Source organism: Amblyomma maculatum, chromosome 11 (genome assembly GCF_055883805.1).
Source record: "Amblyomma maculatum isolate TAMU_Amacu chromosome 11, ASM5588380v1, whole genome shotgun sequence".
In the NCBI taxonomy this organism is placed as follows: domain Eukaryota; kingdom Metazoa; phylum Arthropoda; class Arachnida; order Ixodida; family Ixodidae; genus Amblyomma; species Amblyomma maculatum.
Genome location: NC_139354.1, coordinates 22,589,807 through 22,610,219, shown reverse-complemented (window position 1 = coordinate 22,610,219; position 20,413 = coordinate 22,589,807). Strand labels below are relative to the sequence as shown.

The window sequence follows — 20,413 nt, the reverse complement described above, 5'->3', positions numbered from 1 at the left end:
ATCATACCAAAGCAAATCGCCTGAACATATATAGCATATATATCCTGATTGAGTATGCCATTTCGTGTTTGTTTTTTCTGTTGCTGAATTCATAACTCACCATCTCCTCAGCATTTAAGTGAGAATAGCATACATTTCATCAAAACGTCCGTACTGAGCCAGTGTCAATATATTTCTTGGTTCGTAAATGCCGAAGCACATGTAGATTTGATTTAGAGGCAAATGCTGAAATAAATGAAAGGAAAGTAGTTGGAGGTTAGGTTTGGCTTATGTGGCTCAACATCCCAAAGTGACTGAGGCTATGAGAGACGCCGCAGCGGAAGGCTGAAGAAATTTCAGTCAGCTGTGATTCTTTGACATGCGCTGAAATCGCACTGTACACGGGTGCCTTGCTCTTCACCTCTATCCAAAAGCGGCAGCCGCTGCCTATATTCGATTCCGCATACTTGGGCACAGCACTCGAACGCCCGAACCACTGCGTCACCACCCCCGATAAATTAATGAGGGGAAAGCAGTTGACTTTAAACACTTTCAAGATGTCGAGCCCTGGCCTTAGAATAAAAGCCACATTTATTTGAATAAAACTGCAGTCGATTTGAAGATGTTTTGTCCACAAAATAAGACGCATATTATCTTTAGCTGACAAATTTCTGTGGTATCAGTGTATTTATTGCACTCATCTCGTGTCTTCTTTAGGGATATGTCCGCTGCAGTTCTGGATGTTCATGAATTTTTCACCGGGATGTTGGTGACAACCTGAAACATCGAAACATTTTCCAGGCGGAATTAGAACCAGTAGTTATGCATACTAAAGTAACATGATGACGGTATACGGCATGTGAATCAACACTTACTGTTTTGACTTCGGTGTACTCAAGGATGCCATCCTCACCCCTGCACAGAAGAACACAAGACAATGAAGACTAAGCGAGGACATGAAAGGCACAACGCTTAACTATGATGTCTATATGACAGTTTGATATGCAGGGTATACCTATAGAAGAAGGTGGCTACACAGGATGAAAGTGAACTGGCGGTTTGAAGGGGGATCCTCATTTCGCATGCCGAGTCCAATTCTCTACCAGTTGATTTGTCTTTGTGTGGCGAAAGGCAAGTCCACTTGTCGAAACGTTGGCTTGGCTTGCAAACTTAGGCTTCTCCTCTACCCCTGTTCACCTCTCTTTTATATTTTGTTTAGGGAGGAGACGTTGTCGTAAGTCGCAGCGAAGGAAGTATCCCCTCTGTAAGCTGAGAATGTCATCTATGTGGAATTGATGAAGTCTACGTGAACTGGGTGAAGGAGAGTCTGAGGCTGAGGAGGAGGGAACAGTTGAGCAGCAATCTTGAGTGTATAGTACTAATTAAGGACACCCATATCACAACTCTTGAAAGTATGGAGAAAAATGTCACTTTTATTTACTTATGCGCAAACTTTTCACGCGTAAAAGAGTTCTATTTCTACGTTTCTCAAGAATCTAGGAACGCGAGAGTGAAGCAGTCATTGAATAAACTATTTTTCCAAACAAGAGAATGAAAAACATAATTTTGCTGAGATTCGTTTCGGACAAAAACTGCCTTTCTGGAATACTTTTGCAGCCCTCTAGTTAATTCATCCTTTTGATTAGCCTTTCTTCGAATGATTGATTGCCGTTTTTTTTTCTCTTTTATTTATCTGCTTGTGAACGTTCAATAACCAGAGTATTTCATATATTGTACGCCTTTGTTTTCACTGCAGTTTCCTATTTCCCTTCCTGCATTCACACAATTTTGCCATTTACAATTCCGAAACAAGTAAATATACAAATTAAAAAACCAAAGTCGCCGCTTCACCCGAGTAAAATCGGGAAAAATGGAAAATAGGGAAGCCTGTGGCTTTTATTTTTCTCGCCGGCGAAATCAAAATAAACCTAGACAGCCACATGGATAATCGGGCTGCAGCCGCCTGTGAAATACGCTTCGCGTTTGAGATTTGCGCAAAATTCTCCAGAGCATTACATTCCACGAAGGGGTCTGGCACACTGAACTTGTAAACTCCACAATACTGATTGGAAAGTAAGTAGAACTTACGGACGGAACATCAACACGTACCAGGAGTCATGCTTTCACAGCATGAAATTAGTATCAGTAGACCTGGTTGGTTGGTTTGTGGCTGGTTTGTGGGGTTTAACGTCCCAAAGCAACTCAGGCTATGAAAGACGCCGTAGTGAAGGACTCCGGAAATTTCGACCATCCGGGGTTCTTTAACGTGCGCTGGCATCGTACAGCACACGAACGCCTTGCTTTTCGCCTGTATCGAAAAGCGGCCACCGAGGCCAGCCCGCATCCTTGGGAATAGTAGTCGAGCGCCTTAACTACTGCGCTACCCAGGCGGGGCATCAGTAGAACTGTTTCTTGTTGAACCAAACGAAACATCGGTGCTGTTCATGTGAACATTGTCGCGCCATACACGCGTAAAGCTATAAAATATATATTACTGCAGCTTATCACACCAAATTTGTTACACGCAGCTTGCATTAGTTTTAAGCCAGCAAAAGAACATTAGATCGTAAATATAATTTTCTTTTCCCACTCACACATGTTTTTACCAAGAAATATCAGCTGCATAAAGTAAGGCGGCCGCGTAATAAAGCTTTAATATTATGGTATTTAGAGGAGCTCATTTGAAACAACAAAATACAATAGTCACTGGAAAAGAGAGAAGGCAGCTAAGAGGAACTCACATTTCACGTCCAATTCCAGACATATTATAGCCTCCGAATGGTGCCTGAGGTCCCATCTGGTAGTAACCGTTGATCCTATATTGCGATAATACATGGAATACAGTAATGAGCTGAGCACACACCCACATGAAATCTTTCCACGTTTTTCGTGATCATGTGAAGCTATTGAAGACTCATCCGCAAACGAAATGCATGCATTTTAACATTTTTTGACCGAAAAGCATGATTTATCACTTGGCCGGCGTCAATGCTCTACATTGTTGCATGTGGGAACGACCACCCATCGTTTTATGTGTCCTTTTTATTTCGTTCACAGTTAAAAGATTGGAACGGTCTGCCCAAGGAATTTCTTTGTCTAATACAGCCCTCTTTGAAGCCTCTACAGCACAACTTATCCATTTTGTTTTGCTTGTCTCATTTCTATTTTCAGCCCCTCTCTCATCCTTTGAAGCCTTATAAGTAGGCACATAAGCAGACGTAGCAGTCCAATCTGAGTATGAAAGAAGACAAACTGCAATGTGAGAGAACGTAACCGATGCATCAAACACGTAACCGGTGGTCTGTCAAAAAATTTTGGAAGCTGTGGCCCAAAAAAATTCACATCAAGGGCAGACAGAAAGAAGCGGAGTGAAACGAGGACATTCAAACTGGAGGTTATCTAAAATAGTGTATGTTGTTTTCCTAGTTCGCAGGGGTCAAGTGGATGCAGCTAGCACAGAACCGGGTTAAGTGGAGAAATATGGGAGAGGCCTTCGCCCTGCAGTGGGTATAATCAGGCTGATGATGATGATGATGATGATGCCGTTGTTGTTGTTGTTTTCCTAAGATAGAGCCGAGGAGCCATAAAATTGGTTAGAGTTTTACACCCTGGACATTTGTTCAGGACAATGATAAGGTATTAAGTACGCCCTTGCAGATTATGTACAAAAAAGAGTAATGTATCTTTGACGGAGCTCTAACAATACGCTTTTTGTGTGTGTATTCGTGCCTTTTTGTCCCGTTGCCTTCGCACAGTTCTGTTTTGTTATAACCATGAACCCACTAGACCAACATCACGTCTTACTCTAACAATGTATAGAATTACGCCTCTTTACGCCTTTGAGAGCACCTTAGCAAGTACTGCCGGTTTTACAGTACAACTAGAGTCCTTCAACAGTATTGTGCTAGAGTTCTTCAATAGTATTTGAGGACTCAGGTACAACATAGAACAATGAGGTAGGCTTCAGCGTCGTTAACCATCGTCCATAAGGAGACGGTCTATAATGATGTAACTACTACGAGAAAGGTCCATTGGTATTATTTCACACGGCACGCTTCTCCACGCGCGTTAAGAACTGTTGCTTTCAGTGACGTAATTCCTGTGCGCCTTCAAATAGCAAGCAATTAGGTTAAAATTGTCTACGCATTAAAACCGTGACTCCCTTGTACGACTACGTACCAAACGGTGCCGGCTCTCAGTGCGTGGGCCACGACTGTGGCGGTAGTGATGTCCTTTGTGAGGACACCCGCCGCGAGTCCGTAGTTAGTTTCGTTTGCCCTTCGGATGACCTCTTCGGTGGTCGAAAACTTAAAGATGCTCTGGACGGGACCAAAGATCTCCTCCCTGCAAGACAGAAAAATGATTTTCTTGCGCTGTCAGTCGGCGAGAAAAAAAATATAAAAAACGTGAATGCGCTTGGGAGGTTGGTTCCATGTTCCTATAGCTACCTTACTTTAAATTTCAGCAGCCAGGAAACAGTAGTAATCGATTGGTTTATGTTTTGCGTGATGATGAACACACACACACAAAAAAAAGACCTGCACCAAAGCTGACCAATGACACCTTAGAGCCCTCTTTTCTTAAAATCAGGCCTGGCACAGTTTCCACTTATACATGGCGTGTTGTGAATAGATGATATGAGCGTAATAATAAAAACGCAAAATATCCACTCTCCGCAATACGTATTCGCCCGGCGTGAGGTAAAGATAAAATCTAGGTGTAAAAGCACTCGTTCCAGGAAATCGTGTAAAACAAGGAAACAAAAGTGGTTCAAAACAATTATTAGGCGCTATCATCATCCTCTATTCAAATCCTTAACAATTTGATAACTTTTAAAATCCTTGAAGATTGGGTTTGGTTACACAGACACTTCCCCATCCCTGAAAACATGTAAAGCTTTTCCCATTCAGCCATGCTTCTCTTCCCATTTTTTGTAATATTGACACATGCCATTCATAGACGACGACGATTTGAACCGGCGATTCGGAGAAGACGACGAAGCGAAACAGTGCTCCGCTTTCGTGCTGCCCTGACTGGCTGTTGGTGTTCTTCGGTGTCAGAGTGCCAGAGCGCCTTCTGTGTAACGTTACGTTACAAATCTGGTGGAGGTGCGGGGTATCGATCCAGTCCTGCATAATCAACCTGCCAATACGGAGCTTACCCCCGTACATCAACGCCTCGGCCGCCGCCTACGTGGAGAGCCCCCTGAATTCGGACCCCTTCCGGCCGCTACCAGGACGACGCATCCTCAGACGGCCGTTGAACCTGCTGCAATGACATCTGAGAGCAGGCTTCCCACCCACATCCTGTGTCATCAGCCGCGAACACCCCCCTCCTTTCATGGCGACGTGTTCGAGGACGCCGAGGACTGGCTTGAGAACTACGAGCGAGTTGCTCGTTACAACGGGTGGACTGATGAGCGAAAGCTCCACAACGTGTACTTCGCCCTTGAAGAGTCTGCACGGACATGGTTTGAAAACCATGAGGCTGCCTTCCCATCCTGGGCAGCCTTCTGTCGTGATTTCAAAGCCACCTTTCCTAGCGCCGACCGCCGGGAGCGAGCAGAAGCTGCGCTACACTCGCGCAATCAGCGCCCGAACGAGAGCGTGCGTATGTTCTTTGAGGACATGACACGCCTTTTCAAGCGTGCAGACCCACAAATGCCTGAAGATAAGAAACTGCGTCACCTGATGCGGGGCGTTAAACAAGAACTTTTCGCGGGACTGGTGCGCAGTCCACCGCGCACTGTGGCGGAGTTTCTCAGCGAGGCAGCGACCATGGAGACAACGCTGCAACACCGAGCCCGTCAGTACAACCGTGACGTTAACATCATTGGGTCCGACGCACCTCCTGTGCATATCGGCAGCGACATGGACGCACTACGAAATCTCATCCGTTCTGTCGTGCGGGAGGAACTGCAAGCGCTCCGGATGCCTTGCAACACAACAGCTTTTCCTTCGCTGGCTGAAGTCGTCCGGGACGAGGTGCGTATGGCAGCTCAGCAAGTTGCTGACGTTGTTCCCCAGCAGCGCGTTCCCCACCAGACGATCGACGCGAGGCCCACCTACGCGTCCGTCTTACGTAGGGCTCCCCCGCCGGACCATAGTATCAACGCCGCAGCTCCAGCAATGGAGCCGCAGGGTCCTCGCATGGAGGGCCTCGCATGGAGCCGCATGGGGCCTCACTACTCCCCTCCGCCAATCTACCAGCGACCCCGTCAAGTATGGCGGCCCCGGGACCGTCGCCCCCTGTGCTATCATTGCGGGGAAGCCAGTCACCTTTACCGGGCGTGCCCGTACCGCCGCGTCAACATGCGGGGTTTCGCCTCGGAGGAACTCCGCCCTCGGAATGACGAACGGCCTACTGAGATTGCAAGCGACCTTGCAGCGCGACAGTATCCCGTCACGTCCAGTTACCAAGAGCGCCGGTCTACGTCCCCGACGAGCTACCGCTCGACAAGTCCCCACTCTTCCCGACGCCGCTCCTCTCCCAGCCCTAGCCGGGAAAACTAATACCAGCGGCCTTCGGAGGCAGGGTCGCTGATGTCGGGAAATGTGAAGATCCTCCGTCATCGTCAGGCCGACCCGACGAGATTTCGCTTGTGTCAGGTAGCGACAGCATCCGGCATACTACCTCCGATTTATGTGTAACGATTGATGGAGTGGATGTCACCGCGTTACTCGACACTGGTGCCGATTATTCAGTAATGAGCCGTGGTCTCGCCCGAGAATTGAAGAAAGTTTTGACACACTGGTCCGGCCCGAAAATTCGCACGGCGGGAAGCCACTTGATCGAACCTGCAGGCAAGTGCACAGCGCGGATCGGCATCCGTGGTTTTGTGTATGTCGGAGAATTTATCGTGCTTCCTGAGTGTTCGAAAGACTTGATCCTCGGTCTAGACTTCCTGCAGACCAACGGCGCTGTCATTGACCTGAAAGAAGCGCGTGTTTCCTTTACGACGAAACGAGCCGTGGCGCGCATTGAAAACGAAGATCCGGGTCTGAACGTTTTGCGTATAGTCGACGATGACGTGAGGGTTCCGGCACGTTCTAGTGCGTTGGTTCTTGTAAAGCATGACTTATTCCACGATTACGAGGGCATCGCGGATGGGCACCTTCCGCTACTACTCGAGAAGGAATTAGCCGTTGCTCGAGGACTCGTACAACTCCAGAACAGTTGTGCTACTGTCCTCCTGACAAATTTTGCTAAGGAGATGCGGCATCTCGCCAAGGACACGGCTGTTGCCGTCCTTCACGATGCTACTGCCCTGCCTCATTCATGCACCACCGGAGCGAACCCTAAAGAGGAGGCCGCACCTTGTCATGCTCTGCAGACCGTTAAAATTAACCCCGACTTGAGGCCCGATCAGAGGAATCTTCTTTCGGCTCTTCTGAGCGATTTCGCAGACTGCTTCGCCACAGGCTCTAAGGTTGGTCGCACTCCTGTCGCCAAGCACTGAATTATCACCGATGAGACCACGTTACCGGTATGCCAGCGCCCGTACCGGGTTTCTCCTAAAGAACGTGACGCCATTAAAATGCAAGTGGATGAAATGCTTGCGGACGACGTGATCCAGCCTTCGACGAGCCCATGGGCATCGCCAGTGGTCCTTGTCAAAAAGAAAGATGGCACCTTGAGATTCTGTGTCGATTACCGAAAGTTAAATAACGTGACTAAAAAGGACGTCTATCCGCTGCCCAGGATTGATGATGCCCTCGACCGACTACGCGACGCCAGGTACTTCTCCTCATTAGACCTCAAAAGCGGATACTGGCAAATTGAGGTGGATCAGAGAGACCGAGAGAAGACTGCATTTGTGACGCCCGACGGCCTATACGAGTTTAAGGTGCTTCCGTTTGGTCTTTGCTCTGCACCGGCCACGTTCCAACGTATGATGGACACGGTTTTATCAGGTCTGAAGTGGCAGTCGGGCTTGGTGTACTTAGATGATGTCGTTATTTTCTCGCCTACTTTCGAGCAACACTTGGACCGGTTGCGCATCGTGCTTCAAGCACTCAAAGGCGCGCAACTAACGATCAAGCCTGAGAAATGCCACTTTGCTTTCAAGGAACTACGCTTTCTCGGCCATGTTGTCAGTGCACAGGGCGTTCTCCCTGATCCCGAGAAGACTACCGCAGTGTCAAATTTTCCACGCCCCACCGACAAAAAGGCACTTCGACGATTTCTAGGTCTTTGTTCATACTACCGCCGCTTCGTCCAAGATTTTTCTAAGATAACTGAACCACTGACAGCACTAACCAGAGAAGGCATACCCTTCCTGTGGGGAGACGATCAAGAACAAGCCTTCCAGGAGCTTAGAAGCCGCCTACACAGACCCCCAATACTCGCCCATTTCGATGAAGACGCCGCAACCGACGTACATACTGATGCCAGCAACGTTGGCCTCGGCGCGATACTCATTCAGTGGCAAGGCGGAATAGAACGGGTTATCGCCTACGCGAACCGAACACTCTCACGATCAGAGGCGAACTATTCGACAACAGAGAAGGAGTGCCTTGCGGTAATCTGGGCCATCAGCAAGTTTCGACCATATTTGTATGGACGACCCTTCCGTATTGTCAGCGACCATCATTCCTTGTGCTGGCTGGCAAGCCTTAAAGACCCGTCTGGACGCTTAGCTCGTTGGAGCCTCCGTCTTCAAGAGTATGACGTCACTGTTGTGTATAAGTCGGGACATAAACACCAAGATGCGGATTGTTTGTCACGCGCGCCATTGGACTCCACTGCAGTGGAAAACGCCGACGATTTTCCCTTTATTGGGGCCATTACCCAATCACATATGGCTGACCTTCAACGCAAGGACCCGGAGCTGGCGCCGCTCATCGATTATCTGGAAGGACACGGTGGTAGAGTACCGCTTGTTTTTCGTCGTGGCTTGCAGTCATACGCTTTACGAAGTGGAGTTCTCTACAAGCGCAATTTTGAAAGATCCAAAGAGACATTTCTACTAGTAGTGCCTACGCACCTACGGCCTGACATCTTAAGCGCTTGTCACGACGAACCGTCCTCCGGCCACTTGGGAGTTAGTCGTACGCTTGCAAGAATTCGGGAGAAATACTATTGGCCGAAATTATTACCTTCAGTGCGATCTTACGTAAAAACCTGCCGTGATTGTCAACGCCGAAAGACTCCACCCGTGAAACCAGCTGGATTTCTTCAGCCGATCGCCCCACCGAAAACTCCTTTCCAACAAGTGGGGATGGATCTTCTTGGTCCTTTCCCGAAGTCAAGTAATGGAAAGCGTTGGATTGTTGTCGCGACAGACTACTTGACCCGATATGCTGAGACTGCGTCGCTCACAAATGGAACTGCCACCGAAGTCGCAGAGTTTTTTGTCCACGACGTCGTGTTGCGTCATGGCGCTCCGGCTGTTATCATTACCGACCGCGGGGCAGCTTTTACGGCCCGCCTGACTAAGGCTGTACTGGACCTTACACATACTAGCCATAGACGGGCCACGGCATACCACCCACAAACTAATGGCTTGGTGGAACGGCTAAACAGAACTCTGGCCGACATGCTCTCTATGTACGTGGATATAGAGCATAAGACCTGGGATCAAATCCTCCCATATGCCACGTTCGCATATAATACGGCACTTCAGGAGACGACGCGGCTCACACCCTTCGAGCTTGTCTTCGGCCGTCGAGTGACCACTCCACTGGATACAATGCTGCCCGTATACACCGACGACGAAGATGAGCCTGACCTGGACATCGCTAGTTTTACCCAGCGGGCGGAAGAAGCACGGCAGCTGGCAAGGCAGCGCATATACCAACAACAGCAACTAGACGCTGACCGTTACAACAAGGGACGGCGCTTCGCTGCCTACGAGCCTGGAGACTATGTCTGGATTTGGACGCCCGTTCGTCATCGTGGGCTGTCTGAAAAATTGCTGCGCCGGTACTTCGGCCCATATCGTGTCCTCCGCCGCCTCAGCGACGTTACTTACGAAGTTGAATCCGCGACCCAAGATCCCTCAAGCCGCAGACGACGCAAGTTCACTGATGTTGTACACGTCGTTCGGATGAAACCCTACCACGATCGCCCCGCTGACTATTCTTGAGACTGATGGTGCCCCGTTTTGTGTTGTGGTATCCCACACCAACCTACCATAACATCTGTCAGCTCATCGCATCAAGCAGCATTTGCAGCATCGAGGCGATGCTGCCAAGAAGGGGGGCAATGACACATGCCATTCATAGACGACGACGATTTGAACCGGCGATTCGGAGAAGACGACGAAGCGAAACAGTGCTCCGCTTTCGTGCTGCCCTGACTGGCTGTTGGTGTTCTTCGGTGTCAGAGTGCCAGAGCGCCTTCTGTGTAACGTTACGTTACAATATTGTCGCTTCTGAGGAGCATATAGAATTCGATAGTAATTGTATGCTCAATGGGCTCTGAAAATGTTCGATTCCTTTAATGCAACCTACTTCGTGCTCTAACACCTACCCAGATATAATCTCTTTCTGTCACTGGCTAAATGTGACAGAAGTGTATCAGTGTACCAGCGATTCGCGCCCAGCCGTTGCACGCAACGCTACGAGCTGTTGAACATTAGCGTCTGTATACGCGATAACAGCTGCCATAACCTATGTGCAGTCGAGCGCACTTTGGGCCTACTTGGCGATCGTCATGTTGTCCTCGACGTCCGAGAAGACAGTCGGCTGAACGAAGCACCCACGAGTTCCATGCCTGCCGCCACCGCACTGCAGCTTGGCGCCTTCCTTCTGCCCCAGCTTGATGTACCCTAGAATGCGCTCCATCTGTGTGCCGTCTATCTGTGAGGATGAAAAAAGCATGCGAACCTTTATTGCGAAAGCAATACTACGATAGCCAAAGTGAGACCTCGGGTGGCCGCAGCTACGCCGTGAAGAGGCGTAGCTACGGTCTCCTCATAAAAATAAAATCAGCCTGTCATGTCATTTGCATTCACATTACCTCTATGCCACGGGCAGAAGCTGCCTACTCAGGTCCCTCCTTTCATATGGGATGGTGATATCAGAATCAGCCTGCCAGAACCGTTTATTTATTTATTTATTTATTTATTTATTTATTTATTTATTTATTTATTTATTTATTTATTTATTTATTTATTTATTTATTTATTTATTTATTTATTTATTTATTTATTTATTTATTGTACCCTCAGGGACAAAGGCATTACAGAGGGGAGTGATTTAATTAGGATACAGAGCAATGAATATAATACAGTGAAAACAAGTAGTACAAAATAAAATTCCTCCAGAATAAAACAAACATTCACAAAGCGTAAATAACATAAAATCAATGTACACAACACAGTGGAAACAGATATAACATATTGTTACGGGGATGCACTTAATGTAACAGCACTGCGATGGGCTGAACTTGGCGCTGAGACTTCAGTAGCCGTGCAGTGTCCACACTGTGAGCGTCGTCCTCTTTTTCAACGCCTTGTCGTCGTCGTCTTCGTCAGTGAGCACATCACTTTGGAACCGCGTTTCCAGGTAACACTACCCCCCTCGGCAAAAGGCAACGTCCCGGTGCGTATTAGGCGTGCGATGTGGAGGGGGAGTAATATGGCTTTAGGCGGGCGACATGTACGATTTCGGAAGTGGGTGTAGCAGTCGGTGACTTTGGGTGGAGCGGTGAAATCTCATAGGTCACGTCGGTCACTGGGCGTAGTACACGGTAAGGACCTGTGTAGTGGGGCAGAAGTTTTTGACACAACCCCACACGACGGCACGGAAGCCAGAGCAACACCAGAGATCCGGGAGGATAGTGCACATCGCGGTGGTGAGCGTCGTAGCGGCGTTTTTGAGTTTCTTGAGAGATGGTGAGATTCTGACGAGCAATCTGGCGAGCAGCGTCGGCTCGGGCGATGGTATCGCGGGCATAGGTTGTGACGGGGCTAGCGGCGGAGAGCAAAGTGTCGAAGGGCAGCAAGGGGTCTCTTCCAAAGAGAAGATAGAATGGAGAGTACCCAGCAGTGTCATGACGCGAAGAGTTGTATGCAAAGGTGACAAATGGCAGACTAATATCCCAGTCGCGATGATTGTCGGATACGTACATTGCGAGCATGTCGGTGAGTGTGCGGTTAAGACGCTCCGTAAGGCCGTTCGTCTGAGGGTGATACGCAGTGGTGAACTTGTGCCGAACGGAGCAAGAACGAAGTATTTCCTCAACAACTCGGGAAAGAAAACAGCGGCCACGGTCGGTAAGGAGTTGACGGGGAGCACCATGGTGTAGTATGACGTCGTACAAAAGGAAGTCAGCAACGTCTGTGGCGCAGCTGGTTGGAATGGCGCGAGTGATCACGTACCGCGTGGCATAATCGGTGGCCACAGCGATCCATTTGTTTCCCGACAAGGACTCGGGGAAGGGCCCTAGAAGGTCAAGGCCAACACGAGAAAATGGCTCAGTCGGGATAGCAATCGGCTGCAGGTGTCCAGGTGGTAGCACAGGGGGTTTTTTCCGACGTTGACAGAGGTCGCAAGCGGCTACATAACGTTGGACAGAGCGGTAGAGTCCAGGCCAGAAGAAACGCCGGCGCACGCGGTCGTATGTGCGTGAGAGGCCAAGATGACCAGCTGTAGGAGCGTCGTGCATTTGTTCGAGAACGGCGGAGCGTAGGTGTTGGGGAACGACCAGCAAGTGCTCAGCGCCATCAGGTCGCATGTTGCGGCGGTATAGCGTATTCCCATGAAGGAAGAACAGGGCGAGGGAAGAGTCACGGCTGTGTGTGCGGAGGCGGTCGATAAGAGAACTGAGGGTTGGGTCCAACCGCTGTTCGTCGGCTATGTGGGAAAAGTCCGATATAGAGAAGACACAGGGGTCCGACTCATGGTCAGTAGAGGAAGGGGGATCGACGGGATAGCGGGACAGACAGTCTGCATCCTGGTGAAGCCGACCGGATTTATATACAACGGAAAAGGTATACTCCTGCAAGCGCAGTGCCCAGCGGCCGAGGCGGCCAGCAGGATCCTTCAGGGAAGAGAGCCAACATAAGGCGTGGTGATCGGTAATTACAGTGAAGGGTCGGCCAAACAAGTAGGGTCTGAATTTTCCAACGGCCCAAACGAGAGCCAGGCACTCCCGTTCCGTAATAGAATAGTTCTGTTCTGCTGATGACAGGAGACGACTGGCGTAGGCAATAACGCAATGTTGGCCGCGTTGTCGCTGTGCAAGAATGGCACCAATCCCGTGGCCACTGGCGTCGGTGCGAAGTTCCGTCGGGGCAGACGGGTTGAAATGGGCCAACACAGGAGGATTGGTGAGAATAGCGATGAGGGTGGAGAATGCGTTAGCCTGTTCTGGTCCCCATGAGAAAGGAACGCCTTTCTTCAGCAGATTGGTGAGAGGACGAGCAACAGCGGCAAAGTTTGGGACGAACCGGCGAAAATAAGAACACAGTCCTATAAAGCTGCGGACATCACGGGGTGAACGGGGACATGGAAACGCACTGACAGCGCGAACTTTGTCGGGATCGGGTTGCACGCCGGTGGCATTCACCAAATGGCCAAGCACTTTAAGTTCGCGGCGACCAAAACTGCACTTCTTTGAGTTCAGTTGAAGTCCGGCACGGCGGAAAAGTGCCAAGATGGAAGAAAGGCGACTAAGATGGCTTTCGAACGAGGGCGAGAAGACAATCACGTCATCCAAGTAACATAGACAAGTCGTCCATTTGAAGCCGCGGAGTAAGGAGTCCATCATGCGTTCAAACGTAGCAGGGGCATTGCAAAGTCCAAAAGGCATAACCTTAAATTGGTAAAGTCCATCGGGTGTGACAAAAGCTGTCTTCTCGCGGTCTTGTTCGTCAACAGAGATCTGCCAGTAGCCGCTACGAAGGTCGATGGAGGAAAAGTAGCGGGCTCCATGTAAACAGTCCAAGGCATCGTCTATTCGCGGCAGCGGGTAAACATCTTTCCTTGTAATCTTGTTCAGATGTCGATAGTCGACACAAAAGCGCCAACTGTCGTCTTTCTTTCTAACGAGCACGACAGGAGATGCCCAGGGGCTGTTCGAAGGTTCGATGATATCGTTGCCCAACATCTTGTCGACCTCCTGCTGGATGACTTGGCGCTCAGAAAGGGACACACGATAAGGCCTCCGATGTACAGGCTTTGCATCGCCGGTGTCAATGCGGTGAGTCACAACTGATGTTTGGCCCAGAGAACCGGCAGCAAAGTCAAAAATGTCGGAGAAGGATAACAAAAGGTTGCGCAGGTCCTGAACGTGTTCGGGGCTGAGGTCAGAGGCAATCATTGCGGAAATAGGGTCGGTAATTGTGGTGGAGAGTACGGGTGTTGGAAGGACGCTTGAATGTGGGCCAGGAGTGAGTGCACAAATGGTGCAGTCTGTGAGAGGGGACAAGGTAGCAAGGGATATTCCTTCGGGAAGAACTTGGGGTGACAGACTGAAGTTCAGAATAGGAAGGTAGGTGCTGTTCTGTGTAACGCGTACGATGAGATGATGAAGAACGACGTTGCGGTCAAGAAAGACCTCGGTGATAGGGCAAGCAAGATAGTCACCGTCAGGCACAGGCGGGAAAGGTGACAGAGGTAGGTAAACAGCAGAGTCAGGGGGCAGGCGAGCGAACTCAGTGGAGCGAAGGCGGGGTGCAGATGGAGGATGTTCTGAGCAGACAGGTAGGTCCAAACGAAGAAGGCCGCTGGAGCAGTCGATAAGGGCAGAGTGGGCCGTTAAAAAGTCAAGGCCGAGGATCACATTGTGAGGGCACTGGTTGAGGACAGTGAACAAAACAGGGATGTGATGACCGGCAAGGGTGACTCGGGCAGTGCACTGCCCAGTGACGGCAGCAGTACTGCCATCGGCAACACGAACGGTGGGCGAAGCGGCGGGGGTCTGTACTTTCTTGAGGCGGCGGCAAAACGATGAGCTCATGATCGAGACTTGGGCACCAGTGTCAATGAGGGCAGAGACGGGAACACCATCCACGAACAGGGACAGGAGGTTACAGGGCGAAGAAATGGGCAGTAGAGGATTTCCAGGTCGGGGTACCAATGCAGCGTCACCTCCGGGGGCTGCATTGGCTAGTTTCCCGTGAAGCGGCCGGCAGAGGACGGCGAGGAACTGCGGCCAGGAAGAGGTGAACGGGAACGGCGGGCTGGCGGGGAAGGAGACCGACTGGACACAGGAGGAGGCGGAGTAGTATTGGTGCGGGGCGGCTCATAACGAGGCGTGAAACGGGGGTGACCGTAATTGGAGTAGCGGTCAACGTAAGGAAAACGTCGAGGTGGTGATGTCCAGCGGCTGCGGCAGTGGCGAGCGATGTGGCCAATACGCGAGCACGTGAAACAGATAGGCCTGTCGTCAGGGGTGCGCCACTCATCAGGATTGCGGTATCGGTAGCGTGGCGCGTAGGTGTTGCGGGGTGTAGCGGTGGCGACCATGGGAGGGACGGAGCTCGAACTGTGTTGTTCTACGGTGTGGCTACAGGGGACGCCCAAGTTGGCAACCTCTTGACGAACGACGGCTTGAATGAGCGATATCGTCGCTAGGTTGCTGTCCGAGGAGGGCGGGTTGGATGCAGCAGGGGTGAGCGCTTCTAGTTCACGACGCACAATGCGTGTCACATTTTCAGTGTTGGAAGGTTGCCTTAGGGTCGGCAGATCCTCGCACGTGGAGGTAGGGGCAGTGTTGGGGAGCCGATCGAAGCGATGTGCAATGCGTCTGTGTTTGGCCTGCTCGAAATGTCGACAAACCTGCAAAACGGAGTCAACCGTAGCACAGTCCCGACAGAGTAGAAGATTGAAGGCATCGTCGGCTATGCCTTTGAGGATGTGCCCCACCTTATCAGGTTCTGGCATGTCTTTATCAACTTTTCGGCAGAGGGCCAGAACGTCTTGTATATACGTAATATAAGGCTCGGTGGATGTCTGGGCACGTTTGGCGAGGTCCCTCTTAGCGGCGAGTTGACGGCCAACCGGTTTTCCGAACAGGTCACGGAGTTTTTGTTTGCAAGTATCCCAGGAGGGTATTTCTGCTTCATGCGTTTCGAACCAAACGCGTGCCGTGCCAGTAAGGTAGAAGATGACATTGGCCAGCATCAGCGTGGCGTCCCACCTGTTGTGCTGGCTAACACGCTCATAAAGCGAAAGCCAGTCCTCGACGTCGACCTCATCTGTACCGCAGAATGAGCCAGGGTCACGGGGGTGGGCTACGACGACAGTTGGGGTTGCGGAGGTAGATGGAGCCGCGTCGGTTGTCATCGTGACGGTTCCGAGGTGACGGCCACTGCGGAGATCCAGCGTCAGATTGTGTCGAACCCGCGACCTCCACCAAGATGTTACGGGGATGCACTTAATGTAACAGCACTGCGATGGGCTGAACTTGGCGCTGAGACTTCAGTAGCCGTGCAGTGTCCACACTGTGAGCGTCGTCCTCTTTTTCAACGCCTTGTCGTCGTCGTCTTCGTCAGTGAGCACATCACTTTGGTACCGCGTTTCCAGGTAACAATATGATCAAATTCCTTCAGTATAAACATTGTTAGCTATTGCGTCGTGAAAGGTTTTGTTATCTGAAATGGCTTTAATATCGGGGGGAAGGCGGTTCCATTCCATTCCATTCCCTACGACACGCAGGCACGTCCATACGGCTTGGTTGAAGCGGAGGCTTTATATGTATGCTGGTAGCTTACGCTCTCACGTCATACCCTTAAAAGATGATCTTAACTGTCCCCAAAAATGTAGCACCTTACATTAATAGGGCGTGACAGGAGAATAATGTAGCAGGCAAAAGAAGCTTCCGCCGTTGCTTTCGCAATTCAACTAGAGTGAACCAGAGCTAAACCACAACTAATTTTTGCGTTGCGCTTCATATGCGTATGACCAGTGTAGAAAGCGCAGCTTTGAGCAATCGGAGTTGCTGTTCTCTACCTGATTATGAGTGTGTATGCCCGTCTGCAAGAGCGGATTAACAGTGATCCGGGCCTGGTTCAAAACAGAAATTGAGAGGGCCCCTATTACCCCCCCCTCCCCCTCATGTTGTCACGTTTGAAACTTGAAGCATTTAATTTCCTACAGAAAACATACGCCGTATTAACTCGAAGAATATGCAGGCTGTTTATGAGCATCGTCTAACACATAATATTACATAACATCCTTCCTCGCAAATCATAACACAAATTTGTGGAAAATAAATTCCCCGAGTTGTTATTTTCATGGCTAATTCAATACGATTTGCTACGGGACCAGCTGAAACCAGGTAGAACCAGCTGAAATCATTTTGGATTTGTTTTGCTCTATATGGGTGAGTACAAAGTTTTACATTTTGACTGGCGAAATGTGAGGCTGGCTTTGGGATCAACTGTGCGATGCAACAAACAGCTTTTCAAGCATTCTACATTGCAATACATAAGCTCTAAATTTACTTTAATCATGGGAAATCAGGAAGATGGTTTCACAATTTATCGGACCAAACCTCTAAATCTGTCATTTTTTCTCTCTCTCTCCGGAGGACCCTGAGAATGGAGGGCCCAGTTCATTTTAACCCTTTGAACCCTGGATAACCCGGCCCTGTCCGTCTGCCTATCTATTTCTATGTGTTTAAAAAAGGAACGATGTAGTACGTCCTGTCACCCATCTGCCTGTCTTATAAGGAAAGGACGCAGTAAATGTTAGTATTAGATTGTTATACGCCTTTTGAGATATGAGAGTAAAAGTGTGCAGAGAGGATCGGGGAAAAAACTCCAGTTAACGAAATTCTGGTCTAGATCAACATGAATAAATTGGCATGGCCAACAGCAGTCCGAAGAGAAAATAATCGATGGTCGCTAAGAGTAACAAATCGGAGTCCATGTGAAGGCAAGCCTAATGTAGACAGCATAAAATTAAGTGGGCGGGCGACGTTAATACCTTTTCAGGGTGCAACGGAATATGCCTAGCACAGGACAGAGTTGGGATATAGTCCGGCAGGTGATGACGGTATGCCACCTAAAGGTGAAAAGTTATGACGAGTGGGTGCCTTTGTCAAGTCCGTACCTGGGCCCCTTGGACGGATCGTTCATCGAAGGGATCGCCGACGACTCTCTTCTTAGCCAATTCCACAGCCTTGGCCACGAACTTGTCGTAGATGTCGACGTGAACAAACGTTCGTGTGGCGGCGCAGCATACCTGCCCTTGGTTGAAGAACACACCCTCGTGGGCCAGCTTGGCGGCCAGATCCACTGCGTAAGACGCAGAGTCAGCAAAGTCTCACAGAGGTGTTCTGCTCGGGAAATTCTATGACCAAAAATGATGGTTTCTACTACTTAAAGCACTTCGGCTAATGCACTTAAAAAACTGCAGAATTAAAACGCGCTACTGCAGGTGAGCAGTTAGAAATAAGAGGTCGAACAGGCCACTATACTCACAGTCTGCATCTGGGAAAATGATGAGAGGACTCTTGCCACCTAACTCTAGTGACACTTTCTTGAGGTTCGACGCTCCAGAAGCCTGGAGGACCATTCGGCCAACCTGGATGGTTCGAAAAATTTAAGAAGTCTACGAAATGAAACCTTATACATGGGTCGCTTCTAGAACACCACAAAGTCCGCGCAATTAAAACTTATAGTTGAACCCACTCATTTAGGATTGTCACTTTAAATTTGTAAGAAAAGAAGATCTTAGCAAGAAAATAAAAAAAAAACAATATAAATACATAAAACCCATGCAACTTGCAGCGTATTAACTTTCCATGCATACGCATCATGCGTTTATATACAGAATTGTTGTTATTGCTGTTGTTGCATACGAACGAATGGAAGCAGAATTAACCGGTGTAGCCTCTAGGCAACTATAGCGTATCCAGCGCACGCATAAGTTCAGGTGTTTTAGGTAAATGTTGCGCCATAGAGGCCGAAGAAATTTATCAATTCTTTCCTCGTCGTGACTGACCTGCGCACTTTTTTCTCTCCTCTCTTTCTTTTGAGCACGTCCGGATCAGATCGGCAACTTATCGTAACATTGTAGTTGAAGCCGAAACTGTTCACTATGTCGTTTACGCTTTGCTTAGGGACTCTGAGTCCTAAAAAAATAAATCCATGCGGGCATAAATGTGCTGAATGACTTGTTTACAAGTTTGTTTGTTGTTGTTGTTTTTTTTTTTTCAAAAGTCTTGAAGCCGAAGGACTTTGGGGTCAGCAACAAAATGAAGCCGTGACGGCATCAACAGAAGCGCGGAGCCTTTAAAATGCCGGTAAATTGTTTCTTGTCACATGAAAAAAACTATCTCACAGCATTTCACGGCTTCTGGGCCTTAACGGGGTAATGACGGTTCCATTTTGCGGCTGAGATGCAAATCACTTGGTATTATGACTTTTGGCCAATACTGTATATATCGTTGGTTCGAATCCGCCCCCCCCCCCCCCGATCGCAAACTAGCTACCTACTTCACTAGTAGATAAATGTTAAGTTGCAAGCGAAACAGTATGACGTCACCCAGAACGCTGCACATAAAACGGCTGTGTCACACTTTAATAAGAAATCACGTGACAGTTTTGTTATCACTTCCTGCTCACCCTTTCAGCTCACGGCACTGATTGAGCGGGTAAGGTATCGCCTCAAAAAAGCGTCTCATCACCTGGGTAGACCCCGTGAATGCCACTTTGTCTAGATCAGGGTGGCTGGAGATGGCAGAGCCCGCGGTTTTGCCGTATCCCGGTACAATGTTCACCACTCCAGGAGGAAACCCGGCCTCCACCAACAAACTCGCCACGAAGAGCGCCGTGAGCGGAGTCTGTTCGGCGGGCTTGAGGACCACAGTGTTGCCCATTGCGAGCGCCGGACCAATCTTCCAGGTCAGCATCACTATGGGCGCATTCCACTGCAATCCGTGGGCGAACAAGGAAGGAACAAGATATAGGGGAGATATGCCAGAGGGGGTCCACAGTGTGTTGAAATTAATATGTCACCTATTCACGGGCAGGTTATTCTCTGTCGGCGCTCGTTTGTTTATTTCCGATAAAGCTAGTTATCACATGTAGCCGTGTAGCCTGTGAGCAATTATGTTGTAGCGAACGTTGAAGAAACTTGGAAATTTTCAGCATGTAAGAAAAACAACAGTAATTAGGTCTACAATTATACTAATAATAAATTCCAGTATATGAAAAACCGTACTATGCTGTACAAGTCTGACGACATTTTTCTTGCTAATATAGTTATACTAGCTTGTAGCCAAATCTAGCAAGATATCTGCAAAGCAACTACACAGGAACCTAGTTTATGTGAGCTTAGGAGCAACAAATTACATAACACTGAGGTAATATCTGGAATTACAGGCAAGTTCGGTCTTGGTGAGCCAAATGAAGCTGGGCAGAGGCTAGTAGAGTTCTGTCAAGAAAACAACCTGACCATAGCGAATACTCATTTTCAACAGCACAAGAGGCGCCTGTACACATGGATTTCACCGGACGGTTTGTACAGGAATCAGA

At 49.2% G+C, this 20,413-nt stretch overlaps 1 protein-coding gene across 1 annotated transcript in view; it reads right to left on the bottom strand.

Moving 5' to 3' along the window:
• Positions 1-619: 619 nt before the first annotated feature.
• The window catches only part of LOC146173103 (aldehyde dehydrogenase 1A1-like), a 30,746-nt gene continuing 10,952 nt past the window's right edge, over positions 620-20,413 (bottom strand). Inside the window, exons 6-13 of the mRNA XM_084584513.1 lie at positions 19,564-19,806; positions 18,356-18,458; positions 17,985-18,169; positions 10,624-10,781; positions 4,159-4,323; positions 2,721-2,795; positions 855-894; positions 620-756 (exon numbers count right to left, since the gene is read on the bottom strand). Of these exons, the coding sequence (XP_084440639.1) occupies positions 724-756; positions 855-894; positions 2,721-2,795; positions 4,159-4,323; positions 10,624-10,781; positions 17,985-18,169; positions 18,356-18,458; positions 19,564-19,806 (1,002 nt within the window). The 3' untranslated portion in view covers positions 620-723. The remainder of the gene's footprint in view (positions 757-854; positions 895-2,720; positions 2,796-4,158; positions 4,324-10,623; positions 10,782-17,984; positions 18,170-18,355; positions 18,459-19,563; positions 19,807-20,413) is intronic.